The sequence below is a fragment of the Saimiri boliviensis genome, chromosome 11 (assembly GCF_048565385.1).
Source record: "Saimiri boliviensis isolate mSaiBol1 chromosome 11, mSaiBol1.pri, whole genome shotgun sequence".
In the NCBI taxonomy this organism is placed as follows: Eukaryota; Metazoa; Chordata; class Mammalia; order Primates; family Cebidae; genus Saimiri; species Saimiri boliviensis.
The window spans coordinates 110,370,427-110,386,359 of record NC_133459.1 but is presented as its reverse complement, the minus strand read 5'-3'; the positions used below and the strand labels follow the sequence as shown (position 1 = coordinate 110,386,359).

The 15,933-nt window shown below is 35.5% G+C and overlaps 1 protein-coding gene across 5 annotated transcripts in view; it reads left to right on the top strand.

Moving 5' to 3' along the window:
• AGL (amylo-alpha-1,6-glucosidase and 4-alpha-glucanotransferase) overlaps positions 1-15,933 on the top strand; it is a 71,236-nt gene that overhangs the window by 34,573 nt on the left and 20,730 nt on the right. For all 5 annotated transcript variants that reach the window (XM_074381372.1, XM_074381370.1, XM_074381371.1 and 2 more), the window contains 7 exons: positions 3,191-3,321; positions 6,911-7,047; positions 7,302-7,435; positions 8,114-8,289; positions 9,134-9,236; positions 12,432-12,657; positions 14,464-14,575. In XM_074381372.1, coding sequence (XP_074237473.1) covers positions 3,191-3,321; positions 6,911-7,047; positions 7,302-7,435; positions 8,114-8,289; positions 9,134-9,236; positions 12,432-12,657; positions 14,464-14,575 — 1,019 coding nt within the window. The remainder of the gene's footprint in view (positions 1-3,190; positions 3,322-6,910; positions 7,048-7,301; positions 7,436-8,113; positions 8,290-9,133; positions 9,237-12,431; positions 12,658-14,463; positions 14,576-15,933) is intronic.

Below are 15,933 nucleotides of genomic sequence, written 5' to 3'. Positions count from 1 at the left end.
CTAGATTGCTTCTAATTATTCCTTATTATTTATGTCTTTCTACATTCATCTTTACATCAATCCTTAGTTGTTCCTTTACTAGATGTTACTGCATACTATAGAAGAATATGGGTTTTGAAGTTTAGACCTGGATGTAACTTTAGCTTCAGTGCTGTCTGTATGACCTTGGATAATTTATTTAGAACTTTCATCATCTCAGTCTCCCATCTAGAAAATGGGGCTTATGACAGTAGCTACCTCGTAGATTTTGTAAGAATTAAATAGGATAACACATACAAAGCCCTTAACACAATGCCTGGCACATAGTAAATGCTCATAGTTTGCCATCGTTAGTCCTAGTATAAATTTTCAGAAATGGAATGTTTGGGTTAGACGAGGGGTCCCCAGCTTCGGGGCCACAGACCCAGTACTGATCCATGGCCTGTTAGGAAACAGGCCATACAGCAGGAGGTGAGTGGCAGTTGAGCTTTATCTGTATTTACAGCTGCTCCCCATCACTCACACTACTGTCTGAACACCTCCTGTCAGATCAGTGGATGCATTAGAACAGGCGTTCCCAAACTACGACCCGCGGGCCGCATGCGGCCCCCTGAGGCCATTTATCCGGCCCCCAGCCGCACTTCAGGAAGGGGCACCTCTTTCATTGGTGGTCAGTGAGAGGAGCACAGTATGTGGCGGCCCTCCAATGGTCTGAGGGACACTGAACTGGCCCCCTGTGTAAAAAGTTTGGGGACACCTGCATTAGAGTCTCACAAGCGTGCAAACCCTACTGTGAACTGTCCATGTGAGGGATCTAGATCGCATGCTCCCTATGAGAATCTAATGCCTGATGATCTGTCCCTGTCTCCCATCACCCCCAGCTGGGACTGTCTAGTTGCAGGAAAACAAGATTAGAGTCCCACTCATTCCACATTATGTTGAGTTGTGTAATTATTTCACTATATAATAATGTAATAATGTAATAATAGTAGAAATAAAGTACCCAATAAATGTAATGTGCTTGAATCATCCCCAAACCATCCCCCCAACCCCCAGTCTGGGAAAAAGAGTCTTCTGGTGACAAAAAGGTGAGGGACTGCTGGGTTAGACTATATCCATATATTTGAGGCTGTTAATACGTAGTGCCAAATTTCCTCCAGAAACATTATATTAATTAATACTTTCAGCTCTATGCAAGAGTTTCCATCATTACCAATACTGAGTATATATTATTATTATGTAGTGTTTAAGGCCATGGAGTATAGAACCAGACTAGCTGGGTTTGAATTGCATTTCAGACTCTTATTAGCTATAAGAAGTAAGACGTGGCTGAATGCAATGGCTCACTCCTGTAATCCCAGCACTTTGCGAGGCCGAGGTGGGAGGATTGCTTGAGCCCAGGAGTTTAAGACCAGCCTGGGCAACATAGTGAGATCCTGTCTCTACAAAACATTTTTTAAAAATTAGCTGGGGGTGGTGGCATGCACCTGTGGTCACAGATACTCAGGAAGCTGAGGTAGTAGCATCAGCATCAGTTGAGCCCAGGAGGTGGAGTCTGCAATGCATCATGATTGTGCCACTGCTCTCCAGCCTGGGCAACAGAGCAAGACCCTGTCTCTAAAAAATAAAAATAAAAAACAAAGGGACCTTTAACAATTTTTAGTAGACATAATTATATCACCTTCTGACAGAGCTGTGGGGATTACTTGAATAAAACACAATAGTTTGACACATAGTGATTGGTAAGTGTTAGCTGTTACTAATGAAACTGGTAAATATAAAATACTTAAAAATAGCATCTCATATAATTTAAATATTAGTGAAGTTAAATTATTTTGTTCATTTGCCATCTGTATTTATTTGTTGACGTGTTATGTATTACCCCATTTTGCTATTGTGTTCAGCTTTTTTTGGTTATTTTATATGATGTTTTATTGTTAAGGATATTAACTCTTAATTCAAACTATTCTTAATAAAGTAGTTGCATTCTTAACCAAAAAATCTGTGAAGCAGCTTTGTGTTCGATAGACTGCTTGTAAAATGCATGTTCCTCCTCAGACCTGCTCAGATTATTTTGGAGCAAGGACAAGAAATGTGCAGTTTTATAAGATCCCCAGGTAATTTTTAGGCCAGGAGTCCACTGGCTATGTGTTGAAAAATACTGCCCTAGAATGGAGTTGATACTGAGGCTTCTGAGTGATTTGACTCAGGCTTGGCTCACAAACTAGCTAGAAGGAGGGAGGCTGAGATGGAGCGAACAAAGCACAGATGACAATGATTTTCTAAATGGAGCCAGAACTAAAAGAGAAAGAAGGATGTACATTCAAGAGGATATGTGTTCACACAAAATGGCAGTCATGTAAAATGAAATTACCTGAGCATCTATTATAGAAGCACAAGAAAATATGGTTTCAGATGTATTCAGGTGTGGTCAGTTATACAGTCTTACTGCTAACCAAACAATGGGAAATCAAGGTCATGATAGTCTTCTCTCTGACAGTTATCAGGTAGCATCTTAATCTGAGAAAATCCTGGTTTCTTGAATAAACAAGCTGAGGGACAGTGCAACCTTAGAGAAGAGAAGGGAAGGGACTTGGAGGGAAATATAAAGGCAGAGAGCACGTGATTTCCTAGGTGGTTAACTTTGACTTTTTATTATTCTTTCAGTGATTCTCTGATAAGTATTTATGGTATACAATAATTATCATAAAAAGTTCTTGATGTCTCTTAGGAGAATATGAAGCAGGGAAATCAGATGAGAACACATAAATAAATAAAGGAAGGAAAGAAAACATTGTCCAAACTAGAAAGGTTAAAAAAAACAAAATTGAGGGGACGGAAGGCAGCAAACCACACTGCCATGTGTGTACCTATGCAACAATCTTGCATGTTCTTCACGTGTACCCCAAAACCTAAAATGCAATAAAAACAAAATTATAAGATAAAGGATATAGAAGCCAAAAGATTTTCCCAGCATACTTCTAATCAATGCAGTTTGGCACTTGATTATTTCCTTGGTTTGGGAGTAATGTTGCTTCTAATTGAATTTTTTGCATATATGTGAGTATAATGGTTATTTGAATGCAGTTTGTAAAATGTACACTGCTAAGACATTGTGTGATTATAATTCAGATTGTCTCCTTTTGTTTCTGTTGACGACAAGTTAAACTTCAATATATTTAACCAGTTACCTTTATTTTCCAATTCTTAGCATTGCCTCTAAATTAACTTTGGCTGAGCTAAATCAGATCCTTTACCGATGTGAATCAGAAGAACAGGAAGACGGTGGAGGGTGCTATGACATACCAAACTGGTCAGCCCTTAAATATGCAGGTCTTCAAGGTAAGCAAATAGAAGGATAGCTGAGCTTTATGTTTTTCTTTCAGGATCATCTGGTATTTTCTTTATAGACACAGAGTATAGGCTCAGAGTATGCCTGCTTGGGTTGCAATTATGGCTCTGCTTCTACTCATTGATTGACCTTTGGCAAGTAATGTAACCTCTCTGTGCCCCAGTGTCTGCTTCTATAAAATCTGAATAATATTATTTGGTTTATTATATAAGAAAAAACAGAATATACTTGTTTGGGCCCCAAGTGGGATTAGGTTGTAAATATAATCCATTCATCTTTTTTTAAAATCTAATTGGAAATACATTTTGTTGCATGTTTATTTTATCCTATAAAGATAACTTATAGTAAAATATAGAGTAGCTGTAAGATTAAAGGAATTAAATATTTATCAGTTTAATTCATCTAGTTGGTAATATTTCCTTAGATGTTTATCTAAGAAATTTGCTTTATCACACCTGTATTCCTTGTTCGTATAGTTTTCTACTTATGCCTTTTGTTCAACTCTTTATCTCCTTCTCCATCTAACCCATATTTAAGGGCTTTAATTCTTACATCTTTCATAAAACCTTCTTTAACTATTGCTTTTTACAGTAATTTCTTAGTCCTTCAGACACCTATTGCATTTATTTTCTAAACCTCTTGGCCCTTGAAATACATTACCTTATTTTGATAATTAGTATAATGATTTTTGTGAATCTTTATCATTATGATTAAGAAACAGGCTTTAAAACCAGATATCCTGAGTTACATTGACTAGCTTTATAACCTGAAGTAAATGCTCTATGGCTTAGTTTTCTCTTCTGCAAAACGGTACCTACTACAAGGGATTATGGTTAAGATTAATGAGTTAACACATGTGAACAGCACATTAGACAAAACCTAGTTCATACTAAGTACTTGGAAATTGTTAGCTTTAAAACCACACTAAGGCCTCGCACAGTGGCTTATGCTTGTAGTCCCAGCACTGTGGGAGGCCGAGGTGGGCAAAATCACGAGGTCAGGAGTTCAAGACCAGCCTGACCAACATGATGAAACCCCGTCTCTACTAAAAATATGAAAATTAGCCTGGCATGGTGGCATGCTCCTGTAGTCCCAGCTACGTGGGAGGCTGAGGCAGGAGAATTGCTTGAACCCAGGAGGTGGAGGTTGCAGTGAGCTGAGATCGTGCCATTGCACTCCAGCCTGGGCAACAGAGCGAGACTCTGTCTCAAAAAACAAAAAAACAAAACAGAAGAAAAACCACACTAAGTAGGCAGTACACCTTGAGAAATAAGAATGCTAAGTTTTATCTTTTTTATGGTTCTTGTTTTTTAGCTTTTGTACCTCCTACAAAACCAAACACAGAAGTGTTTCTTAGTAAACTTTTTTGAGATGTTTTGGACTTACAGGTTTTTTTTTCTAAAATATTCTCATTTTTAATACAAAATGTTTTGTTCTGTGAGTAATAAAGAAGTGTATCTGAGCCAGACATGGTAGCTCCCACCTGTAATCTCATGCTCTGGGAGGCCAGGGCAGGAGGATCACTTGAGCCCACGAGAGGTTCAAGGCTGCAGCAAACTATGGTCATGCCACTACCCTCCAGCCTGGCTGATAAAGCAAGGCCATGTCTCAAAAATTAATTCATTAATTAATTTAATTTTAAAAAGATGTATATATGTTACCAGATTTAAATAATTACTTCATTTTCACTCTGAGTTGTTAGAGTACTTCTAGTTGGCTAAAAAGACCAAACTTTTATGTGCTCTTTTTCTAGCCTTTGTTTTTCATATATTTATGTTTTGCTCTTTGCTAATTCTCCTTATCTTTCTAATGAAATTCTTCTTATCTTTTCTAAGTAGAATTGCTCTTACCTGTTTATTTTTTGCTGCTTTATACCAATCCCTTTTCCCTCTGATCATTTAATATTTTCAGTAGCCCACATATTGTTTCCAGCAGGCTGCTAATAGAAACCTCAGATTAAATAAGATTTAACTGCTTTGTTGACCTTTCTTTCCCCTAAACAAAATGTATTTCCCTCCTTATAATACTGTATATCTAGTCATGTTGGAATCCAGGAGTCTGTTTTGGATCTGCTCCTTTCATCCTCAATATCCAATCAGTCATTATGATTTGTGGATTCGTTTCCATATTCTCTTTGGTACACCATCTCCTTTTTATTTCCACAGTTTCCACTCTATTCTAGGACTAAGTCTTATATACAAAGCCAGCTAACCAATTTTTCAAATTTTTTTGCCTCATATACAAATCATTCCATTCCATTGGTCATCATCAGATCTTTTTCTAAAACACTGTTTTTGTTATGTCATTGCATCATTCAACAGTGAGACTGACATTTACTGAGCATTATCTGCCATCCATGAAAATGCTAGGACATATGTAGAGTATTGTTTTTTAGTCTTGTTTCCAAATATCTTTATGTTTTAAGCTTTCTTCCCCAAAGCAGACTGTGACCCTTGAGGGAAATAACTTTATCTTAAATTTACATATTTTTTAGTTTCTCAAAACATGCTACATACATAGTAAAATTCATTCAATTCTAAATAGATAAATAAATGTAGTCTAAATGAAGTCAGTGATGCCAATATAATTTTTAAGGTAGTATCATCGAAGCAATAAAATCTGGGAAATTCTAATGCTTCTAATTGAAGACTAGAAGAATTAAGCGTATACACACACACCCCTCACTTTGATTCTTCACTTAGTTCTAAGCACCTCCTGTTAAATTTCAACGATTCCTTCCAAAGCATGCTTTATTCTTATTATCCCCATAGATATTCTTGCTCTCTCTGAAACCAGTTCTATGATTTCCTTAAATCTAGCCTGAATATTAATGAACCCACTAGTTTTCAACATGAAAAAACACAGACTTATCACTTTTCTTTCTTTGTGTGTGTGCGTGTGTGTGTGTGTGTGTGTGTATGTGTTTTGAGATGGAGGTTTGCTCTTGTTGCCCAAGCTGGAGTACAATGGCACAATCTTGGCTCACTGCACCCTTCAGCTCCTGTGTTCAAGCAGTTCCCCTGCCTCAGCCTCCCGAGTAGCTGGGATTACAAGCACGTGCCACCATGCCCAGCTAATTTCTTGTAATTTTAGTAGAAACGGGGCTTCCCCACATTAGCCAGACTGGTCTCAAACTCCTGACCTCAGGTGATCCGCCTGCCTCAGCCTCCCAAAATGCTGGGATGAGCCACCCAGGCATGAGCCACTGCACCTGGCCCACATTTCTTTCTTGAAATACCTTTAGGCAGGGAGGCCATGCCAGTTACGCTTGAATATTATAACATTAAAATCCAAAAGAATAAGACCAGTCCCAGAAGTTATGAATCTTGAAAAGCTCTTTATATCTCTTGTGACAGTCACCCCCTTCAGTATACCTTTGTAATTTGGCTCAAGCCAGTATTGCCACACTTATCTCCAACTATATTAAGTGCCATTGTGGACTGGGCAGCCCTTGTGTCTGCCTCTAATACATGTTTACCTCAAGTCACTAGAATAGAGACTAGCAGAGTAGGGACTAGAGGATATAGGAACAAATTGATGCCACCAATAATACAGCATTACATGTCTCTGAATTTTCAGGATTAATGTCTGTATTGGCAGAAATCAGACCAAAGAATGACTTGGGGCATCCTTTCTGTAATAATTTGAGATCTGGAGATTGGATGATTGACTATGTCAGTAACCGGCTTATTTCACGATCAGGAACTATTGCTGAAGTAAGTAGAGCTATATTATAGTTCCTAAAAATCAAGGACATAATAAGAAATATTACCATGTTATATATAATATTACATTGTTTTCTAACCAGAACCATTTTCCTCCTTTCTTCATCATCTTTCAGTTCTAATAAATGGAAATTGCGTTTGTAGATTACTAGATAAAGTTGTATATTTAGACTTACCTCTAAAAACATACCTGGCCTGTACACATACCAAATTGACTTTCAAAATTATTTTTGTTTTTATAACAGGTTGGTAAATGGTTGCAGGCTATGTTCTTCTACCTGAAGCAGATCCCACGTTATCTCATCCCATGTTACTTTGATGCTATATTAATTGGTGCATATACCACTCTTCTGGATATAGCATGGAATCAGATGTCAAGGTACCTCCAACAAAGCTTAAATAAATAGACATATTTGTGTAGAAACTATATACAGAGTCACTTCATACATATTTTTAAAAAACCAAACCATGAATTGTCATAGAGCTGAAAAGGCTTGTAGGGGGATAGTTAAATGTATTAGCATCCTTTAGTCTGTGTAGCATACAAAAACAAACTTGAATATTATAACACCTGTTCTAAAATCTAATAAAACATATTGATAAGAATATTATTTTATATTGTTTCTATGTATTCATTGACTTGAGTTAATGAAATTTCTGAAATATACATCAAAATTTTTCTAATTTTTCAATTAAGAGAAAAAAATATTCCACTTATGATTATGAATGCAATTTGCCTTTAGTGTTGAATTCCCTAAAACAAAACCACAAATTTAAGTGTACTAGTGAGAGCCACAAAATTGATTAGGACATAATTTCAGAAGAACAAAACTTCATTTCTACCATTTGTTTTACAACCATCTGTGGACTATAAGCCAGCCAAAATAATGGGTGAAATGAAAGCAGTTTTGAAATCTAACCAAATTTTAAAAAGTTTTAACTAATTACCATTGTTACAGATTTCTATAGAAAAATCATTTGAAGGAAAGAAGTAAAATAAAACTACTAAAAATTGTTGTATTTCTACAAGTAATAAATTCCATCACTTTTGTTACAGCTTTGTTCAGAATGGTTCAACCTTTGTGAAACACCTTTCATTGGGTTCAGTTCAAATGTGTGGAGTAGGAAAATTCCCTTCCCTGCCAATTCTTTCACCTGCACTTATGGATGTACCTTATAGGCTAAATGAGATCACAAAAGAAAAGGAGCAATGTTGTGTTTCTCTAGCTGCAGGTAAGGAATTAGGTACAAGGTTAAAATTTATAAATCAATAGTATTCACAGAGGAAAAGTTATAGGAAAATGATTATTTTTAAAAAAGCTTGTAATGTTACTCAAGATTTTATTTTACCACTTAGTACATTTCATAGATATTCTCTCATAAAAATAATAATCATGCTCAATCATTAATTATAACTGTGCACCAGGCATTTTTGTGTGTTTTTTATGGCCAGCTGATTCTTCAAGTTTCTATTTTTTCCAAATTTTGACCTTTTGTGTTTTTTAAAATCAAATTATTTTTACTATCCTCTTTTCTATATTTTTTCCCAATTTTAGAAAATAAACCTGACCGTGTTACTATCCGTAGATCATGTAAAGATCCCTACAAGTTATAAAACAAAACAGATGTTAAGTAATTTTATTATGTGTCTAATTGCAATCAAATTCTTTCAACAATATTTATTGGCATCCTTTATTCCAAGTAGATTTAAAACCCATGTAACAAATTCAAGTAAGCAAAATAAGCTAAAGGACAGGCTTTTGTTTTCTTTTTAATATATTTCAAGGATATTTCTAGGAAGTACTTAGTATTTGAGGCCACTGAAGTTTAGAACTTTCCAAACTGAAAAACATCAAATTGCAAGAAGAAAGAAATAGTATTATCTGTGCAGTTCCCTCTTTTTACCCTTAAATTTGCAGCTACTTAGACCAAATAAAAAGACTTAGTGATACCTAACAACTAAAATAATTACCTTTCCATTAAAAATGTTCATGAAACATGCATAAAACTCTGTTTTAGTTCTATAATTGTATATATTATTATGATTAACATATTACTTTGTTGTGTTTTCTGTTAGGCTTACCTCATTTTTCTTCTGGTATTTTCCGCTGCTGGGGAAGGGATACTTTTATTGCACTTAGAGGTATACTGCTGATTACTGGACGCTATGTAGAAGCCAGGTAGGAGATCTTCTGAAGTGTTGCACTGCGAGTTTATGTCTGAATGTCTTTTACATGCTCTTCAAACTTTCCTTCTTAGACATCTATTCTCAACATTTGGGAGCTGTATTTTCTTTAGGTATTTTTTATTTTACTTTGTATATGTTCACTTTATTAGGATTATAGAATTTCAAAGGAGTGTAAACCTTCGAAGTCACTAAGTTCTAGTTGTTCATATTACAAGTCAGGTTATCTTTAGCATTAGCTAATTTATTTCAACAAAACTAAAAATGTTATAACCTTTTTATGCCTTCTATAATGAATGCATTGCTAGTTCTTTGTCTGAGTCTTATAGAATTATAATATCAAGTTTTCCTCTATTTGTTGTCAAACCTTATCATCTCTAATTTCTCTAATTTTGTTTTCTAGACTTAAAATGGTGTTTTCTTATGTCACAATAATATGAATGAACTTATTGGAGGTCAAAAGGAAAGTGCTACAGCAGTGCCACTCAAAGTGCGTTCCACACATCAGTTCCACACATCACCCCCACCTGAGAGCTTGCTAGAAATGCAGATCCTTGGTCCGTACGCGAGACCTCCCAAATCCAAACCTGGAGAATAGAGAGAGTAGGGTTGCTGGGCAGAAATCTGTATTTTCACAAGGTCTCCGGATGATTATCAACAGTCTAACGCTGAAGTTTGAAAGCACTGCTCTAAAACCTAAAACTTTTAGCAAAAAGGCATTTATATGATACCTTGTTTTGATGCCATCAGGAAAATAATTGAAGTTTGCATCTTTATATGCCAAAAATTTTATTTTTGATACTTTTAAAACTGAAGTTTTTAGGTGGCCATCTGAAATGAATTGCATTTTTGCTAATCTGACCTATAATAAGACCTTTTCTTATTATCATCATGGAGCTATAGAAATTTGGGAAGCTGTTTGCTTCTTCCCTAAATGCCCCTGAATTACTAATTCAGAAGAAGAAAATGGAACATCAGTATTCAGCCTAGTATAGTGGTTAAGAACTTGAACTTTGGACCAGACTGCCAGCTTCTAATCCTGGTTCCAAACGACCAACTGACAAATTACCTTACCGGGTGTTTGTGAAGATCAAATTTACACATACAGTTAAGGTGCCTGGAATAATATCTGCCACATGCTAAACATTTTGTAAATTTTTTTATCATTATTGATGTTGTTTGGCTTCCAATTATCACTTCTATGCACTATCACAGATTTCTGCTGCTTAATTTTATATAGAACTATGTACATTACGGGTTAGCAAACTATGACCTGTCACCTGTTTTATATGGTCTGTGAGCAAAAAATAGCTTTTACATTTTTAAAGGTCATTTAAAATAAGAAGAAAGCATATGCAACAGAAACCATGTGTGTCCCACAAAGCCTAAAATACTTACTATATGACCTTTTATAGAAAAGGTTTGCCTACCCCTGAGCTAGAGGTGATTCCCAGAGAACAATATATTATCCCAGAGGATATTTGTTAGGGTAGTGCTAGCTGCCATAAATTATAAATACTTAAAATCTTAATGGCTTTCATAAATAAAATTTATTTCTTGCTTGTAGTCTTAGATGCATGTTCAGTAAGCAGCCTTCCACATACTGATTCAGGGATGCAGGTTTCTTCCAGCTTGAGGATCTATCAGCTTCCATGGCTTCTGCAGCCTCTCCAGAAGGCAAGCAGAGAGGGAAAGAGAGCTGGGGGAAACATACCTATTTTCCATACACTTAACATGCATCAGTTCTGGCCACAGCCAACTGTAAGATGGGTTGGGAATTGTAGGAAACTCATTTTAGTGGATACATACCTCTACTACAGATGGTTCTGCTTCTTCCTTCTATAGAGTTAATCACAAATCAGAGGTCATTTTATTCAAGTGTACAAGATTATACCAGATGGTTAGATTGCTAGTACTATGGCCAGGTGTGGTGACTAACACCTGTAATCACAGCACTTTGGGAGGCTGAGGTGGGTAGATTGCTAGAGTCCACAGTTCAAGACCAACCTGGGCAACAGGGTCTCTTTAAAATAAATAAATAAATAAATAAATAAATAAATAAATAAATAAATAAAAGATTGCTAGTATTCTGACCTTTTATTAATTGAAAGTGTCACTGTCTATACTAATACCTTTGTACTTTATAAATAAAAAGTTTCCCATTGCATTACTGTTTAAAAGATGGGCATTAAACTGAGACATAGAATTAATAAAATTTCTGAATGGTCTAACCAAAAAGCAATAAGATCTAGACATTTTAAATGACATTTCCAAGGTAACACAGATGACAAAGCAAGGATTTAGACTTCAGCCTTCTTATTTCTTAATTTCATGCTATTTTTAGAGTGTCATGCTCACTTATAAACTGAATTGTCATTTGGTATATAATAGTAGAATAACACTTTAAAAAACTGTCTTCTACTAGTTTTTAAGCTGATTAAATTATGTTTTCCAAGATCAGCTTCTACCAGTTTTTTTTCTTTTTTTTTTTTTTTTTTTTTTTTTTTGCTTGAGATAGAATCTCACTCTATCGCCCAGATTCGAGTACACTGGCACAATCTCAGCTCACCACAACCTCCACCTTCCGGGTTCAAGTGGTTCTCCTGCCTCAGCCTTCTAAACAGCTGGGACTACAGGCATGCACCACCATGCCCAGCTACTTTTTGTATTTTTAGTAGAGATGGGGTTTTACCACATTGGCCAGGCTAGTCTCAAACTCCTGACCTCAGGTGATCCACCTGCCTCAGCCTCCCAAAGTGCTGAGATTACAGGTGTGAGCTACCATGCCTGGCCAGTTTGTTTTCTTATATGTTTGTTTTACTCTTGGTTTCTTCTATTTAAAATAGTAAAGTTCATGTTTAATAGTTACTTCGATTTTGAAATACCATAGATTTCAAAAGTAGAGTCTGGAGCTATGAGAGACCTTAAAAATCACCCAGTCCAATGAGAAAACTATACCAGAAAGGGAAGTCACACAGATTGTTAGCATAAAATTCTAGGCTAGATTCAAGGTTCCTGACTTTAATCGAGTGCTTACTCTATCATATTATGACAACTTTCTGAATGAAAATAGAAAGAAATAGGGCAAGAGAGAAAATGCATTCAAAATATAGTCACCAAAAGTGACTGGTCTTTGTCTTCAGTTTTTTAAGTGTTTTCATTTCTGATCCACTTAATTCTGTTGTTTTAGGAATATTATTTTAGCATTTGCTGGTACCCTGAGGCATGGTCTCATTCCTAATCTCCTGGGTGAAGGAACTTATGCCAGATACAATTGTCGGGATGCTGTGTGGTGGTGGCTGCAGTGTATCCAGGATTACTGTAAAATGGTTCCAAATGGTCTAGACATTCTCAAATGCCCAGTTTCCAGAATGTATCCTACAGATGATTCTGCTCCTTTGCCTGCTGGCACACTGGTAAAGATCATTTCTTAAAATAATTCTTCTAAAAAATGACTTTTAGTTTCTAATGTAAAAATAAGTGTGATTAAGAATCCAAGTCTTAAGAATTATTCAAATGTCAGTATTGATTTGGCACCTGCTGGTACTATAAATGACTGATCCTTATCTAAAGAACTTTGCAACATAGTGGAAGAGATGATAATGTGTATATAATTATGGTCATTGCAATAAAGTGTAGAAGAAGTGCTGTGTAGTTTCTTGAGAGAGAGAGAAGGTACAGTAGGTGGATCTCAGGGAGAACTTTAGAACATAGCTAAAATTTTACCTAAATGAGCCATAGAAGGTGAGTAGGACTTTAGGAGAGACAGGGAAAATTGTTGGGAGACATTAGAGATGAAAAGAAGCCAGGTGTATGGCACACACCTGTAATTTCAGCTTCTCAGGAGGCTGAGGCAGGAGGATCACTTGAGGCCAGGAGTATGAGTCCAGCCTAGCCAACATAGCAAAACCAGTCTCTTAAAAAAAAAAAAAAAAAAAAAAAAAAAACAGGAAATGAATAATAAGGTTGCATAGTGGATTGAAGCACAGTTTAGGGGACACAGTACTTATACTTTTATGAGCGCCTAGGCTCTTATAAAATACTTTTTGTAAAAAAAGTCAGTCTGGTTTGGCTTTTTGTGGTAGAGTACCTGCAGGGTAGTAAGAGATTAAGGAAAGTGTGACCCAGGTTATGGAAAACCTTGACTGCCAATCCAGGGGGGTTAAACATTATCTTATGAACAACAGTGAAGAATGGATAGACATTTTTTAGTGTTTTTTTCCCCAGTCAAGAGTGGACAATAATACTATAGTTTTGCCTCTTCTGCTCTGCCTTTATATTAATAGTTTGTTTGGTATATATGATTCAGAGGTGGGGAGGGGATAGTAGCTGTGTAAGCTACTTCAGGGCTAGCATATATTTATGTCCTAATGATATTTGTTTATATCATGAAGTACTCAAAGAACATTTGTCCAAAATTTTTTTTTACTTGTCCTCTATTATTGACTAACATTTCTGTTACAATGAATATAGGTTCATGCTATCAGGAAGGTAATTATCTTACACATAACTATTTGTTTTCTCACAGTTCATCAAAAAATATTTTTTCACAGCTTTATAATTTTTATAATTACTATTACTATTTTTATATTATAGAGTCTTGGTTTTTTTGCAGAGCCTTTAAAATGAATCATAATAAACTTGTAAGGACTCTAAACATTTTGCTTCTATTTAACATTCTTTACCTTATTTAAAAAATATATAATTGTAGTCATCCTGAGCACCACATGTATTATTTATATGACTAAAGAAAATGACTTATGAATTCTTTACATTCACGGGGTATTTTCCAAAGTCATTATGGATCCTCAAATTTGAGAGTTCCCCTTTAGCACATAATTTATCCCCATTACCAGTGTATGCAGATGAGTAAGAATAGCAATGCCAATTTAAAATTCAGATGCTGGACGACAAGCTAGGTTTATTTATTAGCTGAACAGATCACTCTAATAGAAACTGTACAAGCTCACTAGATTCATTTTCATGTATCAGCAAGTTATTTTATGTCACAGACATGAATAGTCGAAACTACTGATGTTAAATATTTGTATGCCTGCCTGTATTATTTGACATATAGGAGCTGCTTCTAACCTGGCATCACCCCAATTCCTATTTCTCTCTCCAAAGGAAAGTATGTATTTTCACATTACTTTGTCTGATTTGGGGGAAGATAAGAAAAATGTAATTTCTAACAGCAGTAACACCCATTGTGTCTCAAACAGGATCAACCATTGTTTGAAGTAATACAGGAAGCTATGCAAAGACACATGCAAGGCATACAGTTCCGAGAAAGGAATGCTGGTCCTCAGATAGATCGAAACATGAAGGACGAAGGTACAGAACTTTAACTATAATAGTAAAGATTTATAGAAGTGATGAAATTAACCCTCATAATTGTTCACTTAATAAATATTTGTGTGCAAAACGTCACAATATAATGATGAAAAAGGTTAACATAGTTCCTGATCTCACCAAGTTTTTAGTTTCTAGAGGAAAGATAAAATTTTATATCTTTTGTCAGCCAATTTGAAAGATAATTTTGGTGGTTTCATTTATAATCATAATAACAATTGCCATGAACTGCATGCTTACCATGTGCTAGGCATTGTGGTAACTACTTTACCTATGTTATTGCCGTTTAACACTCCCCAAAACATTGGGAATGAGTAATATTATTTCCGTTTTTTCCTAAATGAAGACTGAAGCAGAGTAGCTTGCCCAGAATCACCAGGCTACTAAGTGATAGAGGTAGACGTCACTCATAGTCTGTCTCGAGAGTCTAGGCTCTTATAAAATACTTTTTGTAGAAAGGTTTATTTGTATATGAATTTAAAATAAATGTGCTTTTCTAACTTATCTTGAATTCATCATATTCCTCATCTCATGGCATACTATCATTGCCAGCCAATGCAAAGCTAATAGTAATTTATTTCATATTATTCTCCATTCCCCTTAGAGAGTCATTCCAATGTGTTTATTGTATATTTATTTTGTAAAACATGCATTGTTTTATGTTCATGTGGGATTTTTTAAATTTTCTAATTTTGAAAGAATTAGACTTATAAGAAGTTGAAAAAATGATACAGTGTGCCATGAACTCTTCACCCAGTACAGCATCAAAATCAGGAAATTGACATTCGTATGTTTTCAACTTTTACCAGTTTTTACATTCACACGTGTGTGTATGTGTATATGTAGATCTGTGCAATTTGACCCCATATATAGCTTTGTGTAACCACTGCCATAATCAAGATACAGAACTGGTCCATCACCATAAAGATTGTTGGGTACCCTCTTATGATCACAGTTAACCACTCCACCCCCAGCCCTGGTCTCTGGCAACTACTAATCTATTCTGCAACTCTATAGTTTTGTCATTTTGAGAATGTTATGTGAATGAAACCATATACTATATAACCTTTTGAGATTTTTTCACTGTGCATAATGCCCTTAAGATTCATCCAAATTGTTGCATTTATCAATAGTTTATTACTTTTTATTGCTGAGTAGTATTCCCTTTTATGGATATACCAGTATTTATTTAATCAGTCATCCAAACCATTCATCCATTGATGGACATTTAGGTTGTTTTCATGTTTTGGCTAATACAACAAATAAAGCTACTGTGAACATTCATGTACAAGTTTTTGTGTGACACATAGGTTTTCATTTTGGGGGGGATAAGTGTCCAA